The sequence below is a fragment of the Thamnophis sirtalis genome, unplaced genomic scaffold (genome assembly GCF_051295495.1).
Source record: "Thamnophis sirtalis isolate CommonGarterSnake01/CBP01778 unplaced genomic scaffold, rThaSir2_p1.2 scaffold_7, whole genome shotgun sequence".
NCBI lineage: Eukaryota > Metazoa > Chordata > Lepidosauria > Squamata > Natricidae > Thamnophis > Thamnophis sirtalis.
Genome location: NW_028261387.1, coordinates 40,696,030 through 40,721,862, shown reverse-complemented (window position 1 = coordinate 40,721,862; position 25,833 = coordinate 40,696,030). Strand labels below are relative to the sequence as shown.

The 25,833-nt window shown below is 42.9% G+C and overlaps 1 protein-coding gene across 3 annotated transcripts in view; it reads right to left on the bottom strand.

The window, feature by feature from the left end:
- Window positions 1–25,833, bottom strand: part of ERI3 (ERI1 exoribonuclease family member 3) — a 305,203-nt gene that overhangs the window by 269,277 nt on the left and 10,093 nt on the right. Inside the window, exon 2 of one of the 3 annotated variants that reach the window (XM_087719794.1) lies at window positions 19,577–19,848. In XM_087719794.1, coding sequence (XP_087575920.1) covers window positions 19,577–19,825 — 249 coding nt within the window. In that variant the 5' untranslated portion in view covers window positions 19,826–19,848. Of the gene's footprint in view, window positions 1–19,576; window positions 20,492–25,833 lie in introns of those variants that run through there. The other 2 variants (XM_087719795.1, XM_087719796.1) reach the window with 2 other exon arrangements.

The following is a 25,833-nucleotide window of genomic DNA, read 5'->3' as shown; positions in this document are numbered from 1 at the left end:
GAGAGGAGGTTTAAAAGCTTTATCTAGAATATGTTATAAAGATGTATTGTGATTGGATGATTTTAGGATGATTTAATGGAATGTTATCATATAATCCTATTCTAGATTTTGAATATTATATATAAAAGGACGTAAAAACAGTTATAGTCAAATTAAGGTTGAGATATAATAATTGTTATATACATGAATATAGGTGAATTTAAAATATGCGAGTCGTGACTATGGAAGAGATACATACTGTATCCAACTGATACACTTTCTACAATTTGTAATGGAAGATGGGGTTTTTTTATGTTTGTTTGTCTTTGTTCAAAAACAAATAAAAATTGTTTATAAAAAAAAGAAAACTGGCTCAAAGTTCAAAAGGCTGTTGATACACTTGAATATTATGTCTTCTCCAATAAAGGGTGAGAGATATAGGGTTCTGTACTTAAGGAGGAAAAAAAATAGATGCACAAGTACAAGGCAGGCATTTTCTGACTCATCAGTAGTAACTTGTAAAATGAATCTGGGTATTTGGGTGGACCAGATTAAGCATGAGCCAGCAGTGTACTACAGCTATCAAAATAACCAGTTCCACTTGGGGCAATATCAACAGAATGCCTAAAAAGGGAGAGACAGTTGTAAGTGACTTTTGCCCCATTTTATGACCTTTCTTGCTACAGTTGTTAAGTGAATCACTCCAGTTGTTAAGTTAGTAACACGGTTGTAAAGTGAATTGGGCATCCCCTTTGACTTTGCTGATGTAGGTCACAAGAAAAGATGATCACATAATCCCTGGACACTGCAACTGTCATAAATATGAGTTAGTTGCTAAGCATCTAAATTTGATCACATGACCATGGGATGCTGCAACAGCCATATGTGTGAAAAACAGTCATAAGTCACTTTTTTCAGTGCCATTGTAACTTTGAATGGTCATTAAATGAACTGTTGTAAATTGAGGACTACCTGTATAAAGAAGAGTGGATTGATCAAGACAAAGAAAAAGGCAGAAAATCATGGATCAATAGAGATGATAAAATACTGAAACAGGAGTACTGAAAAGTTTTAAAACAAAATATAAATTAACTGTTATAATGCATGGGTATCAAATTCAATCATGTCACGGGTTGTATCATGATGTATCATGACATTTTTTGCTTTTGCAGAGCTGGGTTGGCCTGCACATGACATATCCAACTGCTTATTTTGAAAGGTCAAAAAGCATGGATCAGAGAATCCACTGAAACATGGGAAATACAGAAAAACAAAACAATAGATTTAAACTGCTATAGGGAGGTTTAGGTAAGAGAGAACTGCATTCTTCAATGATATAAGGCAAAAAAAAATCCTGTTTAATATGGCTTCATTCCTATTGGCAATAAATGTTTTCTTATTCTTATCTCCACATGCGCACACGAACCCCCCCCCACGCCCCACTTTGGACCTATCAGGCCTCCCTGCAGCCTCCTGTAACCCCCATGCTCCCTCGAGCCTCCGCGCATATGTGTACAACCCTCTGCCCCCCCACACACACATGCGTGTGCATTTACCACATGTGCCCCACCCCCCATGCATATGCGGCCCAAAAATAAGCTGACCAGAGGGAGGTGAGCACGCATGCATGGCAAAGCTGAGCTGGAGCGACGGTTTGCGTGTCCGCAGAGAGGGCTCTGTGGGCCACCTGTGGCACGCATGCCATAGGTTCACCATCACCGGGCTAGAATAAACCAGTAGATACTGTAAAACAAAGTAGTGAAATGAGGAATTGTGAGCATTTTATGACTGTCCAAATTGTGAAGGCTACAGGACTTAAAAAAAGGCCTCTGTTCTAAGAAATTCAGTATCTTGGAGGAAAATATCAACTGCTTTATTTTCTATCACCCTCATTATTTCTTGGCTTTTCTGTTCAGTTTTTAAAAATGAGAAGAAAAAGTCTTTCCAAAAGGTTGATGTCCCAGGACTCAAATTGACTAGAAGACAATTTTTTTCTTCCATTTCCAGCAATGTTTGCAACAGATACAAGCCCTATGAAATCAGAATCATTGCTCACTAACAATGTTAACTAGCCTTGCAATGAAATGTAACCTACAACACTCAGTGGTATTTTCCATTTAAGCTTCCATTTGGAGAGCAGGAGCATTTGGGCAGCCCGCCGTCCATCCAGCTAATAAAGACAAGTGTTGGGACCTTTAAAGCTGCCATTCATCTTATGCCTTTATTAAATTCAATTTTCTAAAACCCATGATACATCATGAAATTAGGAGCTGACATTCCTGCAGAAACAAAAATATCTATCAAACATAAAGAGGGAAAAAACATTCCATTACCCAGAATTTATGGCTTTAAGCCAATGTGTTTCCACTTTTTTACAAGCATATGGTTTGTTTTAAATATTCCAAATGTTATTACAGACCTACAATTTCATTAGAAGCTATTATAAAATGCTAAGCACTTACATACACAGCCAAACAAGCTGTATTTTGGAGCACATGGATACAAACTGACAATCTACCCATTTTAAAGTAGTACAATGGATTTATACTGACAATCAAATTCAAGAAATGGATAAAAGGGAGGGTATTGTAAAAATTCTACTTAAAAGCATTTGATGCAAATACAGCAAAAAAAAAATTTGAGACAATTTAAAAATTAAAAACACAGACATGAAGAGGTGAAAGGGGGCAGTGAAACCATTAAATTTTTCCCCGACAATCCAAAATACGTTTATTTTTCCATCAACCCAAATTTCAGGTTTTTTAACCATTTTTTAAATTTTGCCCTTCAGGTATACAGCAGTTCATTTCATGCTTTTGTCATATAATCCATCAGAAAAATATTAATATGTTTTCTGCCCACACCATCAAGTGTGAATAATATATTTTCTTGGATTAATTTAGCAAGTCACCCTTCTGCAATCCTTGACTTAAAGAACACCATGTACTTTTCAATACTATATCCTAAAAAATAAATTCAGCACATTTTATTTTGCACAGAATTATCCTCTATACTAGTATGCTGTTACATTGCTAGGATACTTTTTTTCCTTTAGACAAAGTAAAGTAAGTTCACTACAGAATGAATAGAAGTTGACAGAAAATAAAGAACCTACTCTAAGTTTCTAGAAACAGATTTAGTGGTATCTATCACTAGTGTGCACTGCTATAACTAACTTAAAAAAGAAAACAATTAAAATTGTCTCTGTTGGCCTTGAAGAGCATTTGGAAACTAACTGGTACAGAATGCAATTGAGCAGGTGGTAAATGGTGTTGAATATATGGCATATGTAACACCACTATTACATGAGCTGCATTGACTATAAGTGTGTTTCTGAGGGGAAATTCAAAGGGCTGGTTGTCATCTTTAAAGCCCTTCATAGCTTGGGACCCGATTATCTGAGGACTGTCTTTGTTCCTGTCCAATTTGATTCAAAAAGATTGAGCATGCTGCAGATCCCATCAGTCAAAGAGTATCAAACGGCAGAAACTAGAAGAAGGGGCTATCTCTGCTGCAGCCCCTGCTTTGTGGAATATTCTCCCCTCAGAGATTAGCATGACCCCATCCTGTTGTCTTTTTGTAAGGCTTTAAAAACATGGCTGTGTACCTAGGCCTGGGGCTCAGAATGTGCTACTGGTTGCCGTCTATGGATATTCTCAATAATCCAGGTCATAGTTAATAGGAATATAAATCATTCCATTCCCCAGCATTCAATCAGAACTGAGGATGCTTCTTGGATGAGAACCGAAACGTCTTCAAAAAAGAAACAAAAAGTTGTTGCCTTTGTTGAAGCATTATGTTTCTTGGATTTACTGTTAGTTAACTATTTAGGGAGGGAGGGGGGGTTTCCTGAAGTGATTTCACAGTAATGAAGAAAGGTGGAAACATGAATGAAAGGAACAAAATTGAGGGTCTGAGTTTCTTACTGAAAGGCAAAACTACAACCTTCAATTTGTGAACCACTTTGGGAGAAATCTCCATTTGGAAACAGAAAAAAATTATACCAATATTCACAGAGAAACACTTTATTTACAGCATTGTCTATAATATTAGAGTCCAGAAAATATAAACATTCTATATAAATGTCTATTTGAATAAGAGGCAATGGATAGCAATATCCCACTTGAGTAAGGAAAAAAAGGGACTGAGAATATTTATTCTCCTCCTTACCAGCAAAATAAGGGCATGTGTGTGCATGTGTATCCACCCTCCACATACAAGCACAGACATAGATATAGAATTAAAAAATACCAGAAAATTGAACAGAAATGTTCCCAATGCACTATCAAGCAGAATTCAATTGAAAGTACTATGTTCTTAAAAAGAAAAAGGACAATGTAATCTGCTTTAAAAACAACTTTTTACAACTTCAAGAGAAGAATTTAAGGTATCTCATCTAACAGTTTTTGTCTTTTCTTTGTGAAACACAAAAAAGAGTCGTTTTATGCACAAGGAGCTTGTTTCTTAAACAAACACTTGTGTTTTTGATTTACACCACAGGCTGCTCCTAAATAATTTATGGCGAGTTAAATTTATTGCACAGCCCTGGCTGGCTGCAAATTCGAATTGCCAAATAATTAGATTTTGGGGCAATGCTTATAAATTATCCACCGATTTGTCCGGACTTGTTTGTCAGTCGCTTTGTGCTCCAGGTCATCTTTGGCATTTTGCTGTTTGTGTTTTAATTGCTGATTTACACTTTGACAGATGAGAGTTGATGCCTCCAAGTTGGTAGGGGGGAGGAAATAGAAGAATCAGAAATTGTGGAATGCTTCAGTTCCATCCCCCCCCCCCAAACAAATCTTATTTCCAAGGCAATTAAATGAAGGGACAGCTTGTAAACAGTACTGGCATAGTGCGTTTTAATTATTATTTTAATGAGAACTGCCTGAATTCAGTGGTCCTTCACTGGCCTCCATTGGTAATGGACAACATGGTTTAGCAGCCATTCACCCATTCTCAAATCCAATTTCAAATATTCTGCAAAATTGACCATACAGTCTGGTTGTACTAAAAAGCAAAAAAAAAAAAATCACTGCTGCATTAGTATGGTGAAATATGGTCAACTATACCAACAAACATCTGTCTTGAAATACTCAAGCCAGCACATTATTCAGGTGTACTGAAAATGTATTCAGAATCCTATTGCAGTACAAACATATATTTGTCATAATTATCTAAAGAAAAAAAGTACATACATCCATTTTAATTCATGAAGGACTCAATTAATTAGCCATGATAAGTAGCAGAAGTCAATATCTATGGCATTGACTATGTCCTGGGAATCATAAAAACATTGTGAATGTGGTGGGGATAGGATACTTAAGAAGTATATGTGATAAAACCAGAAAGGAATCATAGGGACTTTAGAAATCATTTCTTAGTACAAGAACCACTAGACCATCTCTGACAGATAATCAACCAGCATCTGCTTGAAGACGCCTAATGAAAGAGAAGCTACCACTTCATGTGGCAGCTTGAACTAATGTGGACTGAATTTAAGTGAGTGACAAGTATGAAAGAATTACACTGTCGGAGAAAATGAATGAGAATTGAATCACAAAACTATTACATGAAGAAAGAATAAATGCATCAAGACCAAGACCAAAGAAGTCATGGTTGAGGTTGGTGATCCAAAGAAAAAAAATGAAAAAAAAAATGTTTAAAGGAAAAAAGGCAATATATGAAACTGTGTCTGGATATCGATAAACCAAAAAAAGTTCACAAGGATAAATAATACTGTATGGAGAAATACAAAAAAGATAGAAACTATTCTAGCTATAAGACTTTTTCTTCTCATTTCTTTAATTTGTATGGCATACTATTTTCTCATTCTTTTTCTTCTTTTACATCAAAAAGAAATAACTTTATGCATAAGTATGTACATAAGCATATTATATACTTCTGAGCAAATTTATATAAAATTTTGACAGTATATTAGCTGAGTGAAATGCCATTATATCAATAATTTTCATTAGACTAAAAACATGCAAACAAATCTACATGTGTACGTGTGCAGGGTATAATGAAGTATCTGGAATCAATTCTATAGCCACAGGCAAGAGGCCTGCCAGCAAGAATTTCAAGAGACATATATGAACAATAATAGCAATAGCAATAGCAGTTAGACTTATATACCGCTTCACAGGGCTTTCAGCCCTCTCTAAGCGGTTTACAGAGTCAGCATATTGCCCCCAACAACAATCCGGGTCCTCATTTTACCCACCTCGGAAGGATGGAAGGCTGAGTCAACCCTGAGCTGGTGAGATTTGAACAGCCGAACTGCAGAATTGCAGTCAGCTGAAGTAGCCTGCAGTGCTGCATTTAACCACTGCGCCACCTCGGCTCTTATAATAAAGGAATGGAATGTGTGAATGACCTTGGGGGACAAGATATTGCCTAGGAAATATTTAGACAAGAGAGGCAGGAGTACCAATAGGATTAACTAAAGAAAAAAATTAGGAAAGATGCCCTCAATTGTTCAGGCAGTTATAGAAGATGGTGGCAAGTCTGTATCTTCAGATTTGCAAGATTCTGTTAACGTAGCCTTACAATAAAGTAGAATTAGCTCATCATGTTGTGTTTCATATCTGGTTTATCTGAGACATAATATTATGGTGCTTTCAAAGTGGCGTTTGTAATTGGAAGATCTGCAAGAAAATATGATTTGCCTGCAAGCAAAAACTGGTGGAACCACAAAAAAGAAAAAGTAATAGAAAATGAAGAAGCTAAAGTGTTCTGGAACTTTAGAATTCAAGCAGACAGGTACCTGCCACATAACATCCAAGACTTAACAACTATAGGTAAGAAAGTCAAAACAAGTCTGGATAGAGAGGTGACAATAACTGAAGACAGTAGAAGAGAAGAGAAAGAACTAGGGAAAATAAAAAATACAGAACTGCAAATAGAAATATGATTGTGGCAAAAGAAAACAAAGGAAGTACCAATAGTAATAAGTGCCTCTGGCACAATCCCAAAACAACTGGAGCACCACTTGAACATCCACTGTTAATAACAAAATCATCATCAGTCAAGTGCAAAAGGCAACTTTACTTGGAACAGTTTACAACCGGAGATGATACCTTTAACATCATCAAACATAAATTTTTGCCTATCTCAACTCCTTAGGAAGGACTCAATAGGCGGATAAAAATGTCAAATCCAGTCTAAACATATGGCTTCCAATATCTAAATGAAAAATTAAGACTAGACAAATTACACAAAGCCACCAATAGAAAAGAAATGCTGGACTGTCTATGGTGGTCCTGCTCAACCAGTCCGCCTGCGTGTTGTCCACTCCTGAGATGTGGTTGGAGCGAATGGATGCAACGTGACGCTCCGCCCACCTGCCCAGGGCCTCCACCTCCGCCATGAGCTTCCTGGACCTGGTGCCGCCCTGGCGATTTATATGGGCCTTGGTGGCCACATTGTCCATCATCAGGAGGACGTGTTAATGAAGAATGTCCTGGTGAAAATGTCACAGGGCAAGTTTGGCCGCTCACAGCTCTACGAAGTTGATGTTTCAGGCTGCTTCGGCTGGAGTCCACTTGCCTTGAGTTACGCAATGTCCCATGTGCGCTCCCCCCAACCAGCAAGGCTGGCATCTGTAGTGATGTCTACTCTCATGGACTCCTTGAACAGGTGTCCCTTCAGTAGAGCCGCTGATTGCCACCACTTGAGAGACCTCTTCACAGTCGGGGGAATCCGCACCTTCATGGATGAGTTGCTTCTGTTGGCTCTTTGATGGGGCAGGAGAAGCCACTGCAACTCTCTGGAGTGAAGACGTGCCCAGGGAATGACCAAAATGCAGGAGATCATTTTCCCCAACAGTTGTGCTAGGAGTAGCACGGAGGCCTGCCTCAACCCCAGAACCTTGCGGATCAGGGATACTGTCTATCCTGTCCTGGGAAAGGAACACCCTGCAAGCTGAGGTGTCTATCACCGCCCCCAGATGGATGAGTTTGGTAGTTGGGATGAGATGACTCTTTTCCAGATTCAGGGAGAACCCATTATTCCTGAGGGACCTCATTGTAATGTGGAGGTCCCGTAAGGCCTGTTTCCTGAACAACGATTGGATGAGAATGTTGTCCAGGTAACATTAAAACCTTACGGGTCTGCGCCTGAGTTGTGCTGCAACCACTGACAGAACTTTTGTGAAGGTCCTGGGGGCCAATGACAGGCCGAATAGAAGGGCCCTGTACTGGTAGTGTCGACCGGCATAGAAAAACCGCAGGAATCTCTGGTGTTGTGGTCGAATGGGAATGTGCAGATAAGACTCCTTCAAGTCGATGGACGTGAGGAGGTCGCCCTGGCAAATCCCCGCTAGGATAGTTTGCAGGGATTGCATCTTGAACCTCCTGTATGCAATGTGACGGTTGAGGTTCTTGAGGTCCAAGGTGGCTCTCCACCCCCCTGAGTTCTTGGGCACCAGGAAGAGAATTGAATAAAATCCCCTCTCCTCCTGGTCGGGTGGAACTTATTCTACAGCATTGATCTCCAGGAGATGGTGAATTTCCTGGGTCATGAGTTCCCTCTTGAGAGGGCAAGAGGGGATCGGACAGCAGATGAAGTTCCAAGGGGGTTGGGAGAGAAACTCCAAGGAAAGTCCCTCCCTGACAGTCTGGAGGACCCAGGCATCCTCCATGGTCAGTGCCCATTGGGAAGCGAACAGTTGGAGATGGCCCCCAATGGGAGGGGAACGTTGATGGTCACTTGGACTTATGGAAGGGCCTGTTGGAGGCCCCACTGCGGTTGAACTTGCGGTAGTTGAACTGCTGCCAACCCCTGTCCTGAAAGGACTGCCTGTCCTAGGACCTATCTCCCGACTGACCAGCTAGTGTGTTCAAGGGAGCGGAAGAGGGTCCTGCAGACTCACTGAAATCAGCCTCTGTACCCTGGAAAATTGTTTTTCCAAGGCCTTTTGGCATCGTGGAGACTCCTTATCTGCTCCCCTAGCACCCTTCCTACTGGAGGAACATTGGGGTCTAACCCACCTCAGGCCTGATTTGCAGAGGCCCCAGCCTTCCTAGGGCCGGGCCTGCATTGGTGGCTGGTCAAGGGTTCTGCTTGGTCACCATGCCCTGCTACGCCTCTCTCTGCCATAGATTAAATGAAGTCTTCACTCAATCTGGCCACGAGGAAGATAGAAAAATACAGCACCTTTCAAAGTGTTGAAAAGTCCTTCACCAATGTTGAGGGACAGGATCTGCAAAGATAAAGAGGTCCTGAGGGTGGAAACTCCACTCAGTAAGGGCTGCAAAGGTAGAAATTAATCTGGCGCGAAACCGATGGAAACTGCAGTGCCCAAACTAACAGCTGGTAACAACTATAACTGACACCGCTAGTTGAGGGAGAAGGGTGGCAGTGATCCAACCGGCGACCCAAACAGGATCCACCCACTCACCCACGGCTATCTACAAGTAGACAGGTTATCTGCTGAGCGGCTGCAAGAAAAGGGTGTGAAGGCTGTGTGTAAAAAAAACCAGAGCAGCAAGCCGCCAGTAAGAAAAGCCACGCGAGTTGCCGCTCAAAAGTTCAAATTTGCCACTCTAGATGCAATGGAAGAAAAGCCGCTCTTGCCCGTCAATGTGGTACGAAAAAAGAGAGCCGCCAGCAACGCTGTCCGAGCGAGTTGTCAATCATCGATTTGGCAGTCCTCTGGTAACCCAGTAGGGCCAGACCCACCCCAATTATTGAAGTGTTTGGCCCCAAGCCACACCCGATTGAAGGGGACACCTCCAACGGAGCCTGCTCCAAAAAAATGCTCAAAAAGAACGTTGGTCCTACCTGAACATCTCTTTTCAAAGTGGGGGAGGGAGTGGTCACGTGTGGGTTTTCTCTTAGCCTGATTGGTCCAAAGACTGAGAGCAAAGCTTTAAATACTGGTGCCTTCCAATCCTGGCCCAGATTCTCGAAGCCGAACGGTACAACTGAAACAACAAAAAAACAACCACAAACAAACCCCGGGAAACACCCGGGCCCTCCCTTTGGCCCCAACGGAACACAACTCAGGGCGGGTCGTGACCACTCCCTCCCCCACTCTGAAAAGAGACGTTCAGGTAAGACCAACATTCTTTTGGTCTTACCAAAAGAGGGGGAGGGAGTAGTCACGTGTGGGACATACCCAAGCTAAAGTCCCAGGGAGGGATAACAAGAACCACTAGGGCCCAAGGGGAGCCTCAGCCGCTACCCCCTGCAAGACTCTCTGACCAAAGGACGCGTCTGCAGACGCAAAGGCATCCAGACGATAATGTCGGATGAAAGACGTCGGGGAAGCCCAAGTGGCCGCACGACAGATGTCCTCAAAGGGGGTCTCGTGCCCATGCCGCCGTGGTCGTGGCACTCCTAGTAGAATGGAACGTGATCCCCGACGGGGCCGGCCGACCCGAAGCCCCGTAAGCCTCCACAATGGCCTGACGCAGCCAACAGCCAATGGTAGCCGAAGACACCCTCGACCCCAGCGTCCCTGGCTGGAAGGAAACAAACAAGGCCTCCGACCTACGGACCCCCTCGCTCCGCTGGAGGTAGATCCGCAGAGCGCGGCGGACATCCAACCAATGCCAGAGCCGTTCCCTGTCATTGGATGGACCCAGGCAAAAGTTGGACAGGACGATCTCCTGAGCCCTATGAAAGGGGGTATTCACCTTCGGGACGAAGGCCGGGTCAAGGCCAAGCACCACCCTGTCCTGGTGAAAGTGACAAAGGTCGTCCCTGGAAGACAGGGCACCCAGCTCTGAAATACGTCGGGCGGATGTAACCGCCACCAGGAAGGCCACTTTCAGCGACAAGAAGCGTAAATGAACAGACCGGAGAGGCTCGAAAGGGGCCCCCGTCAAAGCCTTGAGCACCAGGGGAAGCTCCCACGTGGGTACTTGAGAGACCGCCTACTGCCAATTACCTCCACTAGACCGATAAGATCGCATAGATTAGGCCTCCTCCAAATTCCATCAGCCAGCCAGTGTAGACTGGCAACTACCCGGAGGAGAGCCTTCTCGGTGGCTGCTCCGACCCTCTGGAACGAACTCCCCGTGGAGATCCGGACCCTCACCACCCTCCAGACCTTCCGCGCCGCGCTTAAAATCTGGCTATCCCGGCTGGCCTGGGGTTAAAGACTCTAACCCCTACTCGAATTGTATGACTGTTGAGTTCTTAAATGATGTAGTGCTTTTATGTTGTAAATTGTTTGTCCTTCCCCCCCCCTTTGAACTGTGAGCCGCCCTGAGTCCCCCCAGGGAAAAGGGCGGCATACAAATAAAGTGACTATGACTATGACTATCTGGAGCCCCAGTGGCTTCATCTGACCGCCTGGCTCTTGAAGGTCGGTTTCTGAGGGAGGCTCATCTGTCCTCTGGGGTCATTCATACCATCAAGGCGTCCCGGCATCCGTCGACGACCCACATTTATAATTCCACCTGGACGGCCTTTGTCCGGTAGTACTCGCCTAGGGGCATTTCTCCCGATAGGGCCACCATTCCTAACGTCTTGGATTTCCTTCAGAAAGTTCTTGAGGATGGGCTTTCGCAGAATACTTTGCGCTGCCAGGTGGCAGCTCTGTCTTCGATCCTGGGGGGGGGGGGCTTCTTCCCTTTCCTAGGTTCCCCTGATCAAACGTTTCCTGAAGGGGGCGGCTAATCTCAGGCCTCCCCCCATGCACAGGTTCCAGATGAACCAGGGCCCCCTGCAGCAAGACCACCTCCCCCCCGCGGAATCCTCCACGGGGGGGCACCGAAAGCTGGACCAGGTCCGCGAACCAGGGCCTCCTGGGCCAATACGGGGGCACCATAATGACCAGGGCCCCCTCTGCCACCACCTTCCTGATGGTCCCCGGGATGAGGGGAATGGGGGGGGAAAGCATAAAGAAGGCTCCTGAGGGCATCCGTGCCCTCCGCCGACCTGGACTGGAAACGGGTGAAAAACCATGGAAGCTGGGAGTTCGTGGGCGACGCAAACAGATCCACTAGAGGAGTCCCGAACCTTTGGCAGATTCTCCGAAACAGCTACAGGTGGAGCTGCCACTCGCCATTATCCAGAGTCGCCCAACTGAGCCAATCCGCCTGGACATTGGAGAGTCCGGAGATGTGATCTGACACCAAGGACTGCAGGTGTCTCTCCGCCCAGGAGCCCAGCCGCAGAGCCTCCAGCCAGAGGGCCCGCGAGTGGGTCCCCCAATGACGATTGATGTATGCCTTGGTGGCCACCTTGTCCGTCAGGAGGAGCACATGACGCCCCTCCACCGAGGACTGAAAGTGACGCAGAGCCAGGTGCGCGGCCTTCAGCTCCAGCCAATTTATGTTGTGGCGGAGGTCCGAGGCCGTCCACCTGCCTTGCGCCATCTGAGAGCCCACCAGGGCCCCCCACCCAAACAGACTCGCATCTGTGGTGACGGTCACACTGTCTGGCTCCCAGAAGCAGCAAACCCGCTGAATGGCCGGGGAAAGTCACCACGCCAGAGAGACCCGGACCCCCGCCGGGAGACGGAGAATCCGAAGAGAATTGCTCAATCGCCCCTCTGAAAGGGGATGAGCTCCCACTGGAGGGGCCTGAGATGAAGCCTGGCCCACGGGACAATCCCGATGCAAGAGACCATCTTGCCCAATGACTGTGACAGAGAGAGGATGGAAGTGAACCACCTTCCGCAAACGCTTTCCGCTAGTTGACGAAGGCTGTTTGCCGTTCCTGAGACAGACTCACCGCCCCCGAAATGGAATCTATGACTGTCCCAAGGTGGAGAATGCGAGTGGAGGGGGAAAGATGGCGAAGTTCACCAAAAAGCCCAGGCTCTGAAGGCTCCGAATGGTGAGCCGAAAATCCGAGACGGCCTGAGGAAGGGACCCCGCCTGAACCAAGACATCGTCCAAATAACATTGGAGCCGCACTGGAACAGACTGTAGATGAGCTGCCAGGGCTGCCAGAACCTTCGTGAAGGTCCGGGGAGCTGAGGCCAGCCCGAAAGGAAGAGCCCTGTACTGGTAGTAGCGGGACCCGTGCAAGAACCTCAAGAACCGGCGGTGAGCGGGCAGGATAGGAATGTGAAGATAGGCCTCCGTGAAGTCCACGGAGGCCAGGAAGTCCCCTTTCCTGATGCCCTGAAGGATAGATTTGAGGGAGGACATTTTGAAGCGCCTGTACACCAGAAACCTGTTCAGGTGCTTGAGGTCTAGAATCGCCCTCCAGCCCCCCGTGCTCTTCGGAACCACGAAGAGATTGGAGTAGTGGCCCAGGCCTCGTTCCCCTAGAGGAACTGCCTCCACTGCCCGAATGTCAAGAAGGTGGGTGATCGCCTGATCCATCAGGCGGCGGCGCTCCCTGCTCCGAGACGGAGGGAACGACCGGAAGAGGTTTGGAGGAGTGGAGAGAAATTCTAACCTGAGACCGTGACGAACCGTGGCTCGGACCCAAGCGTCCGACGTGATTTCGTCCCATTGATCCGCATAGAGGGAGAGGCGGCCGCCGATGGGATGACTCGGGTTCAAGTCACTTCCCCCTGCGGTAGGGACGGCCGCCTCCACCACGAAAGGGCCGCCTGGTCTGGCTCTGGAAACGATTCCTGTCCTGAAAGGACGACCCGGAGAACTGCCTATCAGGTGGGAAAGAAGAAAAACGCTGGTTATAGCCGTAATCTGCAGCCCTATACCTTTGCCTACGGAAAGGACATGACTTAGCCTTGGGCTTCTTAGCATTAGAAGGGAGAACCTTATTCTTGTCCTTATCCTCTACCAGGATGGGGACGAGGGCCTCCCCGAAAAGATTGGGCCCCTTGAAAGGAGTGGCCACCAAATCCCATTTTGCCTTGTTATCCATCTGCCAGTGACGCAACCAAAGAAGCCTACGAGAGGTGACAGAAGTGGCCAAGGCACTGGAAGCAAACTTGACCGTATCCAGGGTCGCATCAGCAGAGAACTGGCAGGCCGCCATGATCTTAAATAGATCTTGGTGGAGCCGCTCGTCCTGGATGGGAATGTGCTCCTGAAGCTTCTTAAGCCACATGACCGTGGCGCGGTTAAAGTAGGAAGCCAAGGCCGCTGACTTAATAGCCCATGCTGTGGCATTAAAATTCTTCCGCAAGGTAAGCTCTGCACGCTTATCCTCCGGCTTCATCTTATCTGCCAGGAATCTCCTCCTTGTTAGTGGCCGTAGCAGAGAACATGGCCATGTCAGGATCCCTAGGAGGGGGCACTGAAGGATCCCCCTCCCTACCTTAGTTGTCTGCCGTGCCTTGTCTAAGAGAATCTTGAACATGGCAGGAACAAAGAGGCCCTTCGAAGAGGGCTCGTCTGAAAGGCCCGCATTCTCATCATCCGAGAAGCCCATGTCCTGGAGGTTCCCCCCACCCCCAAGAACGAAGCCTCGCTAACCATGGAAGGAGAGAAAGCCCGATACTGGGCCCTGCCTAGCCCCCCATGCCTAGAAGAAATGGAGCCCCTGTCTCGTTAGGCAATGCCCCGTGAGATGGCTGCAGAAATAAGCCTTTTAACTCCTTCAGGAAGGTTATCCAGATCCTCCACATCCCCACAGCAGAACCAGGCCCCTGAGGTGCCACCTGTGAGAGGAGCAGGGGCCCCTGGACGTACCCTCCATAGGATCACCTGCAGGGGAGGGGGAACGCCTTCTCCTGGAGTAGGCCCGAGACCTGCTGGGAGAGCTTGAGGAAGAAGCAGCGCTAAACTCCCTAGGGGAAGATCTGCTGGAAACAGGCCCGAGGGAGGACCTGGACTTGTCCCGGGATGAAGGCCTGGCCGACTGGGCCTGCTTTTCTGCCCTGGCAAATGTCTTCTCCAGCACCCTATGCCACCTGGCTTCATCGCAGGAGGTGGGGTGCTGGGCAACCAAGGATCCCGGGGGGTCGCCCCCTGCCCCACCTCCTGATCCAGGGCTTCCTCACCCCTAGTCGGGCCCACCACCTGGCCCTGGGGAATCACCGCTCCCTCGTCCATAACCAACTTACGTGTCCGACGAAGCGAGTAGGAACACAGGCCTCCGAAGGCCCCACCGGGACCAGTGCCTAAAGGCCTGTGGGGGAACTAGGCCCAAAGCCTCTTGCTAGGCCTCACCCATGAGGCAGGCTGAAGTAAGGCACTGCGCATGTGGCGACCCTTAAAATGGCCACCGGAACTCCGTGCGCGGGCGAAAAGGCCGGCAAACAAATCCAGCAGCTCAGCCGGGCTTCCAGGAGCCGGCGCCGCACTGAATCGAGACGGGGAGAGCCACGCAGCACCCAGGCATGCTGTCCTCACCCCCGCTCGGCCCCCACAGCAGCTAGCTCAAGTTCGGCGGCGCAGCAGCCACCCGGAGCGATCAGCTGTTCCACGGGCGGCTCGCATGCTCCACGAGGCGCCGAAGCCGCTGCTGCCACTGCTTCCTGCAAGGAAAGCTACTCCTCAAGCAGCTGAAGACTGGAGCTGGCACCCCTGCATTCCCGGGGATAGGGCTGAGGCTCCGGGCCCGCGGGGGGGAGGCCAAACGCCCCACAGGACCCTCCCCAACCGCCCGAGGCAGAGATCTGTCCCTTGGGGCCGCAGCTGCACAATTTAGAATTTAGAAAAAAGTTTTAAAATGCCCAATTAAAGCCAAATGGAAGCAGATCGCAACTCAATAAATCCTACCTAATTATTTCTCAACAGTGCTTGGACCAAAGACTGAGAGAAACTGGGCCAGGATTGGAAGGCACCAGTATTTAAAGCTTTGTTCTCAGTCTTTGGACCAATCAGACTAAGAGAAAACCCACACGTGACCACTCCCTCCCCCTCCTCTGGAAAACAACAAACTACAATAAATCCAAAGTAAAATGATAAAATAAAATAATAAAGCAGTAATGGAGAGTCCAAGCCAAGCTGTTCAAAGACTGGAGATTCCTTGGCTACGTCTTAACTGGGCTAGATTGAGTTGAAAACTGGACTCAGTAGAGAGCAGGAGGCGTTGGCCAAAGAATTTACACTCAGTCTCTGGGCAGATGGGCAGAAGTTAGCCCATGCTTGGACTCTCCAAGCAGCACACAGGAGAAAAGCCCATTTTCTAACAAACAAGAGAGAGAGAGAGAAATAAAATACATATACACTGCTTTTCATGACAGAGAAAGGGGAAATATAATTTTTGGAACAAGCTACAGGTAGTTCTCGACTTATCACCATAATTGAGTCCAAAATTTGTTTCTAATTGAGTCATTTGTTAAGTGAGTTTTGCCCCATTTTACAACCTTTCTTGCCACAGTTGTTAAGTGAATCACTGGAGTTGTTAACTTAGTGACAAAGTTGCTAAGTGAATTTAGTTTCCCCATTGGCTTTGCCTGTCAAAAGATCACAAAAGGTGATCACATGACTTTGGGACACTGCAACCATCATAAATATGAGCCAGTTGCCAAATGTCTGAAATTCAATCGTGTGACCATGGGGATGCTGCAACAGTCATGTGAAAAATGGTCATAAGTCACTTTTTCCGGTGCCAACTGTTATAAATTAAAGATTACCTGTAATCAGTAAATACATTTTACAAGTTCACTCAGAGTAAATTTGAAAAACAGTATTCTTATCACCATTGCAAGCCTAAACACGCCATCTCTGTTAAGCAATATATTTAATTTGGGAGGGAGGGGATTATTTGGAATAAATTTATTTGAAATCGTTATAACAAAAATCTTTTATTTTTTCAGTAAGATTTTAAGAGTTGGTGCTAGTGACTTTATTTTTATTTATTTAAAGTTAAATAGCCTAGCAGGATATTGTATTATATTTATATTCAACCTCAATCTACTTAAATTTTCTCCAACATAGATAGGCCTACAGATAGTTCACAGAATTCCCCACCAGCATGGCTATTGCTGATCTGCATAATGCTAAACTAAATATTTCAGATGCCATAAATACTGTATTCAATCTTCATTTTTATATTCAAACTCTGGCCTTGATCTCATACCATTATTAACTCCTAATTTTTATTCTCAAAGACATCAGGACTTTTTAGGATTCTGATTTTCCTACAAACAAGTGTTTCTGAACCTCTATGTGGACATTTACAGGTCAGAACCTAGCTAGTTCAGGTGTTTTTGTTCTTCAAACTGAGTTTGATCCAGTGCTCTAAAACCCTGCCCTTTCTTACATCATTTAAATCACAAGCTAGTTTAGCCCTGAGTCATTCACCTATCAGCTGCTTTCTCTAAATGTGCGCTCAAGGTTCACACTAAAAAAGGCTGCAGTAAAGGGGGGAAAAAAACCTTTTAACGAGTTCTTATTTTTAGCAACATATTGAGAATAAAGTATTTTTAGTGCCTCTACACATTTTTATACAAATATAAGCTGATTGTCCTGGATAGAGAATTGCATGATAAGGCAATGACATGGATTCAGTTTCTGAACAAATCTAAATGAATAATTTCCAGCTTTCATGAGCAATCTAAGCAAAGCTATAATAGCACATCTTGTTATATTCTACAGAAAGGATTTGGAAGACATAGCTCTTCAAATCTACAATAATTGTATTCTACTCATGCTCCATTTTTACTGCCAGCTGTAAACCAGCTCTACATGTATCAGGGTTTGCATCAAAATGATACAGACCAAGCCTATATCCAACAATATTGTAGTAATATCAATTTATAACTTTGACAGCTTTTTGCAGGGGTTCATATAGAAACAAGCGAAAGAAAAGTTAAACTATTTCTGTAAAATTAGTTTTAAGCAATCAACAGCACTTCCACCAAAATCGCAAGGCCTACAGAAGAAGAGTATGAAAAACAAAAGTAAAATTTCATTTTCTTTTGGGTAAGCTGCTTTCAATAAAATGACCTACTACAGAGACAGCCATATCTCCAAAGTAATTTACCTAGCTTTTGATCCAAATGTAATAATGGGGAGCACAAGATTATTAATACTCTTCAAACTGAACTAGAAAGACGAGCTGAATTTAGCAGCAAAAATAGTAAGAAATATCTTTCAATTTTTCTGCAGTTACTGGAAATAAGTTAATGAAAACCATAAACCTCCTATCTCTTGTTCCCTCCAATTGTAACAAGGTTATGGCCCATGAATGACTTCTAAAACTGGATGGATCTGTCACAAAATGAAAGGACATCTGAGTTCCTTTCTTACTTTGTAATTGTCCCATTAGAACATAGCAATGTTTCAGGATTTCATGAAGCTTAAAAATACTTCAAAAATGCTTAAATTTTTTACGCACACTAAAAGAAGAAATTTTTTTCAGTCAAAAGTGACACATTGACTGATAATATTGCCTCAAGGTGGTAAAATGCAAATCTCCGGTAAAATCAATGCACAAAACACAGCTCCACTTAAACCCAAAACTGCAAGCAGTTATCACCATAATACCTGAAAAACTAATTTTATTTAATTATGTTTTCCAATTCAAAATCTTAAGAGGTGAAACTAGAAGTGTTAATAAAGATTACAAATAATACTAAAATTAAGTAGGTCCAATGCAAGATACAAAAAAATGCTCTGATTTTTTAAAAATCATACTCATTTGCTTTTCTGTGGAAAAACTGGAAGATGCATATGCATTATTCACTTTTATTTTTAGTTATTTTATATGTTAAATTTTTATGGTGCCCATCTCACTATTCCAACTGATTCTGGATGGCTTCCAATAGTATAAAAGCATAAATATAAAAACATTAAAAGTACTAAAATTAAGATTAACAACAATTAACAGGTTTAAAAACAAGAACATGGATGGTATGGGGCTGGACTTTTGTCTCTCACTTTTATAGTAATCAATAGGAAAAGTTATCATATTTCTTTCGGCCCTCCAAATACAATAGGAAATATTCCTTCCCATCCCACTTCCCTATATACTTGCCAAAGTCCTTACCTCAAACTCGGTAAATAAAACATGTTTAATGAGAACAGATTAAGGAAATCAGTTAAACAATGTTACATTGTATGTGATGAATCATTATTTTTAGGTGTAGAATATTGGAAATTTGCAGTAGAGAAAAGTGGATCAAATTATGTAGTTTCAAAGAGATTGTTTTCAAAAAGACATGCACTGCCCATTGGAGTGTGAGGTTTGGCAGAAACAGTAGTACAATCTTACTTTATCCTGCAAATGTGAACATCTGGAACTTATTTTTAAAGCAATACAAAACTCTTTAGGCTTGTAATTTAACATCTAAGTGCAACTAATGAAAACAAGGGAATACTTAGGAGTGTTATTATTCTAGCTGTTCTGCAGAATTCAGCAAATAAGGATGCATGGTCACACCACATATTACGTCATTTGCAAACTTTGTTACCACTGAAAATTAGACAGAAAATGGAAAGAGCTTCAAATATATTTTCAGAAAACCAAAGCATGTAAGGCACAAAAGCAGAAATCCTTCAGGTTGCCCTGGGGATTCCTCTCACAACTGGAAATGACAAAGTGGATCATCAATTGGCAAGAAAAAACACAAGGGGGCGCTGTAAGAAACAAAAGGCAACACTCTCTGGAATCATATTGGTCTCTCAAATACCATATCCTCTTATAAAATGGGAATGATCTCCATCCTTCAGAATATATACTAAGTAACAAAGAACAGAATGCAAAAGTCTTTCTATCCCACCACTTCCTTTATGAAAAGAGAAACAAGTTGAAACCAAATAATTACCTGAGGGTGGATCTGGGGCTTGTCACACGTGGCCTCAAAATCCAACACTAGGAAGTAATGATACCTCTGTGGGGGAAAGGATGACATTGCTGCCATGGAAGCAAAGCCGTGAGAAGCCAGTTTCCCGGTTTTAGTGGAGCTGTGCCTCTGGAAAACTCTAAATAACAGAAAGAAGAGCAGAGGAGTCCTCAATCTTGGGAACAATCTGAGGTGAAGCCTTGCTGCTGTTGAACTGAGAAGTGTGATCATTGAACACCTAACAGCATCTGGAACTTCAAAAGAAAAAGGAATCACTCTAAACATACAGACTTCTTCGTCGTTGAGGAAATACAACTTCCATTTTATTTATTTGAACAAAAGCAGGAAATTATTTTCTATTAATCACATCACTTATTTAAAGCACTTCTACCGTATTTTGCATTAATAGGATCCAAAGCAGCTACATGTAGTCTTCATTTAATGACCAGTCACTTAGCAGCCATTCAAAGTTACAGCAGACTCCCCAAGAGCTACTTTTGACTTGGTCCCAAAGTTGTAGCTGATGCAGTGGCCCACAGTTGTTCACACTTACAACCAATCACAGGGATACTGCCAACCCCTGCTGCAGATCTCCCCCACCATCCTACTCTACCGGATCCTTGCAGGCCTTGAGCCTGCTTCCCAGCCCACCAGACTCTATATCCTTCTCTTCTTTTATCTTTTGAAGACCTCCAGAGCTTGGATTAGGGAAGCAGAATGGATCATTTCATCATGTGGCTGTGTGACATGATTCTGGAAGTGACCACCATTTATCAGTTACCTTGAATTGTGGTCCCTTGGAAAATGACAGCCATTTCCACAACTGCACCACAAAATCGTGTGACAAAGCAATTCGTTCTACTTAATTAACCTACTCAAGTTCAGCAATCTAGAATCCAAATCTTCAAAAAGTAAGTAAGTGATACTTGAATGGTGGGGAGGATATCTAAGCCTTGTAGGGATGATGAGGGTGGTGGCTCAGGCCTGCAGGGATCTTTGGGGGGGGGGAGCAGACATAAGGGCTATGGAGACAGTTGGCAAACAGAGCATGGGGTATCTCAGGGATAGGGAGGCCTTGAGAGGTAAAGGTCTGATGGGTCTAAGCCTGCACTAAGCCTCCCAGGGCCTCCCCTAACCTGAGGCACTACATGCTCTGCTTAATGACATGCACAACATGTTTTAACAACTGCAACAGGGAGATCAGGCGGTAGGATTAAGAAAAGCCATGTTTCTTAATGGCCATCACCATTTGCAAGCATATTGGGGAGACTCCAATATTGGTCATACATTGAGGATATCTGGGCAATAATCAGATTACTAAAAGAGACATGAGAGCCAGTTTAGTGTACTGGTTAAGGTACCAGACTAGAAGCTAGAAATGTTCTAGTCAGGCATGAGGCCAGTTGGGTAACCTTACACTACTCCCTCAACCTAGGAAGGATATACTAGTGAATCCCTTCCAAAATTTTGCCAAGAAAACTGCAGAACTGCTCCAGGTGGTTGCCAGGAGTCAACTCCCAAAAGGGAGAGGGAGGGAGGGAGGGAGGGAGGGAAAATGGAAACAAAATGATAGCGGATTGTATGTTATACATGTCCCTCCCAAATGCATGCTGGAAAGAATTTTTAAAGCCAGTGTTAATCTTCAGTCCAACAATAACATAGTGGATATCAGGAGGACATCCACAGAGATTGGTAACTATCAGTAAACCAGACTACTAAATACTATGGTAATACAATGGTTGATAAAGTTCAGAATTAATGACTAGGACCAAATATTATAATGGAGGGAGCATTGTACATAAACCAGGGAAAGGCAGGTTTTAAACCCCATTCAGATATGAAATCACTTTTTCCCAGTCTAAACTTCCCAGGAGGATACAACATAGAATGGATCAAGAATGCTACACTGAACTCTTTAGGAAGACAGTCCAATTGGAGTGAGAGAGAAAAACTGATCACTGCTCATGTCATTTTGAACCACATTTCAAAATAGTAGTTCCAATATAAATGCGATTAATACAATCCTTAAATCATACAAATCAGTCTAGTAAATAGTAACACACATGTATTGCCTCTACATGATTTATAAAATAGAAACTCAGAACCAGAACATTTAGCTTATGGCTTTATGTGCTTAGCACTGCTCAAGCCATCCATAACAAATTCCATGAGCAAACTTAAGACCATGATTTTTCAGTTCTAGATACTATTGGAACCCTCCCCCCAAGTTTTGGGACAAATAATATCCTCTTCAACTGGCTAGGAGAGTATGGAAATTATAATACAACAAAACTGGAATCAGGGTTTGGAAAAGTTGCATTAATGACTGTATGACTGAACTGGTAGTAATTGTAAAAGATATGTTTAAATCAAGTGTACATATTATATACATGCTTTCAGGTGCCATATATATAATGCTCTGCAAATAACAATATTCACAGAGAATCATTAAGTTCAAATCTTTCAGACCATCAAGTCCAATCCCTTGTCCTGTGCCAGAAACCAAATTAAAGGTTCTATAATAGAAGATGCCCGGCTTCTGCTTGAATACATCCAGTGATGTATGTATAACTTTTGCATAATTGGTTCTGCTGTAAAATTGCTCTCACTGAAATCATTACTAGAATTTAACTTGATACAGCCTTTCTATAATTTAAATCCATTACATCATGTCCTGTATTCTGAAGTAATAGAGAACAAGGCCTCAACTCCTTCTTTGTGATACCCTTTAAGGCAACGGTTCTCAACCTGTTGGTCATGACCCCTTTTGGGGTCAAACGACCATTTCACAGGGGTCGCTGAGACCAGCGCAACTCTAAAGTTTAGACTCCATCTCGCGTTCCTTGAAATCCCTGGAATGGCTGCACAGAGCGTCGCAGCGGCTCCACGCCGTAAAAAAACATAGGTGCATGCGCACACCCCGTACAATTAGCCTCAAAGACTTCGTAATGGAGGGAAAGTGTTCCTGCGAGGAAGGGGCTTAGGTCCTGCTCCGGGCTGTAATTGTGCGGGGTGTGCGCGTGGCTATGTTTTCCACGCCACTGCCAGGTACTTTTAACTATATCTAAATCCACAACCAGACCTGTCATCAAGAGCCAAGCTCAGGAGCCTGAATTGGCCCCATTCACACAATGAAAACCTGCTTGCTAAAAGTACCAAAAAATGCAATGCAAGATTGTTAGGTAAGCTCCCTGTTGGGAGAGCGAGTATGTTCAGCGAAGCGTTGTGAAAGTTGTGTTGGAGAACACACAAACCAGCATACAGAGACACTGCAGTTTAAATAGGCTTTTACTTTCGTGGAAATAGAGGTATCAGAGTCCATCAAACAGTCCAAGTCATACACAGATAAGACAGTCAGTCATCAACGTCTTATTATAATCATCCTCAATTTTCCTCTCCCAAGGCTAAGTACATCCAATTCTTTCATGGAATTTAATTTCTATTCCCTTGATCATCCATGTTGCTTTTCTCTGAAGCTATCTAGTTTTCTGAATCATCTTCAACTGTGGAAACAAAAACTGAATGCAGTACTCAAGATTAGGGCCTGAACATTGCAGAATAAAATGAATCAAAGTTTGCAACCCTTTACTTTATTGTATTTTGTTAAATTATAAATTTATATTTAAGTGATATTGCTGTGATCCACCATTTAATAGAGATCTTATGCCATCCAATCCACTACTATTCTTGATATTCTTAAGATTAGAAAGGGCTACAAAATAACTTCCGAAGACTTTGGAAGTCTAGTCAACACATAATTGACAGATGGTATAAATTGTGAAAATACTGCACCACTACTACTTTTCCTAAGAGTGGATAGTAAATATCTATGGTGATTCTCAATCATCCAGGTCATGTCTGTCCCAAAGGTGCTTTTCGAAAAGGCAACTGGACTTTCTTCGTTTTTTTCCTTGAAAATGTTTTACCTCGTCCAAGAAGCTTCTTCAGTTCTGACTGTATATTAGGCATTGTGCTTTTAACCAGAATCTCTTCATCTATTCATATAATTATGAAAAATCTTAGATGTATTGTAGGTCACAATACTGCATGTCTATAGTTCTAAAAGGTTCACAAATTTTCTCCTACTATTATATGGGCCAAAAGACACAGCCCTCTTTCCCCCAAGTACTTTCTACAAAAAAAGTGAAGTAGAGCTATAGGTCCCTGCATTGTATTTATTTTAATAGCTTAGAAAATGGTAAGAGTAATAAAATTTATATTTAATTGCGATTTCATCTGAGTCATACTTGAATTTGTTAAAAGTTCTTATTGTCAAGTTCAGATCAAGAATGAAATAAAACAATCTAGCCAAAGTTCAGTTCTTTATTTACTCACACCATATAGACAGAATCTTGCCAGACTAAAGCTATACTACTCTCACCCTAATGGAGTATTAGGAAGATTTTAGAGCAATGGCTATCCTAAATCTCTTCCTCTATCTCCAATTTAGGTCCAGGCTGTGTTGTCTCGTTTCTTCCCCCCTCCCCCACCCCCCGCCTTGGAATGTGCTTCCTCCTTCTTGGGACACTGCCATTTCACTGTAGGCCATCACACAATCTCCCACTTTGTATACACATTTAATCATACTGATACAGCCCTGAAAAGTAACAGCAGATTTTCCACCCCACCCCCTGGCCTCAAGAATGAAGAGATCTGGACAAATGTATTTGAAATTGTAGTCTTTTATTTAAAAATTTGTGGAAGTACACTTCTTCTGAAGTAGTACTATATATGAACCTTATTCCTTTCTCCTACCCTCTCAAAATCAGATTAATTTTAAGAATGAAAAAAATCATTCACATATGATAGAAAGTTCTGGTTTGCTTTGATCACTGTATATTGAACCAAGATTTATTTTGGTTTGGATATAACCCTGGATTTTCACAACATGCTCAGTTAAATCTAAAACCACATTACAGTACAGCTTAGGCCATATGTAAATTTGGGAACAGTGTACATGACATTCTGCTGATTTGTTAAAAAATACTTATTACAAACATTAACATTTATAACATAATTTATTTTAACAATATCAAAATAGTACCAAAATTTCCTGGGTGGGAGAAGGGCTATTACTGAAATCCTATTAAAATGGTATCTCTCCATCTGGCACTGCAAAATTGTTCTGGTTTTCAAGGTTCTCTTTCCCTCGAGCCTGTATATCTTTTTTAAAAGTCTAACATTTGGTTAAGTGGACACATTCTAGAAATAATGCCACTTACACCTGTTAAGTAGGGACAAGATATTTGGTATAGAAAACATATTTTTAGATTTTAAAATGTTTTTAAAAGCAGCATCACCAAGCTTTCCACAGAAACTACTGTAGATATTGTAAAAAATCTTCAGTCATTCAAAAAAGTAATGTGTTAAAATAATATTACCTAGAAAATACATTATGTCCTATAAAAAAATCCAGGCACTGTTTTTTATTTCTCTATTCCTATAGCACATGACCATGCCATACCAACCTAAGTTTGAAGATGCTCCTGCTAAACTTCTACTGTAGCAGGAAAAACTGATTTAGTGCATTAATATCCCTTAGATTAAGTTTGAACACTGGCACAGAAATTAGATTACAAAATTCAGCCCGATTAACTCTGGTTCAAACAAGTCATGATATTGATATTAGCTAGCTTTTTTATAGTTTACTAAGAATGACTGGAAGATTGTCATATAGTTTGAATCTGTTTAAAAAATTAGAACACTATGAACACTTAATAATACTCAGGGTTGCAACTATTTTTGCATATTAACAAAATATCCAATGAATTTCAACTTTATGGGATCTTTGTACATTATACCAATATTTAAATTTTATAGGTAAAATTTGTAATAAAACAAATGAAATCTGTATATGTACATAAATCAGACAGATAATTTCAATAGCTGACTTTCAATTTTAAAAAAGCAGATAAATTCATTGTAATTGTACTTTGTGACATCATTCTACAGTTTTTATAACAAAAGATAGGACAGGGAAAAGAGTAGACTCTAATAAAAATTAGGATCAGATAAATGTTTTTGTATCCATTATGGTCCAGTCACCAATCAATGCAACTAAAATCAGATTTTCAAGATACAAACAAATCCATATACTAACATGGATGGTTATGATCAATTATAGTCATACAAGAATAGATCCACCTCTGATGCATTGATCAAAATGGTATAAAGGCATCCTGATCATAAAAACTGTCTGGACATTTTATAACATGGCCAGCTATCTGCTCAAAGTAAGA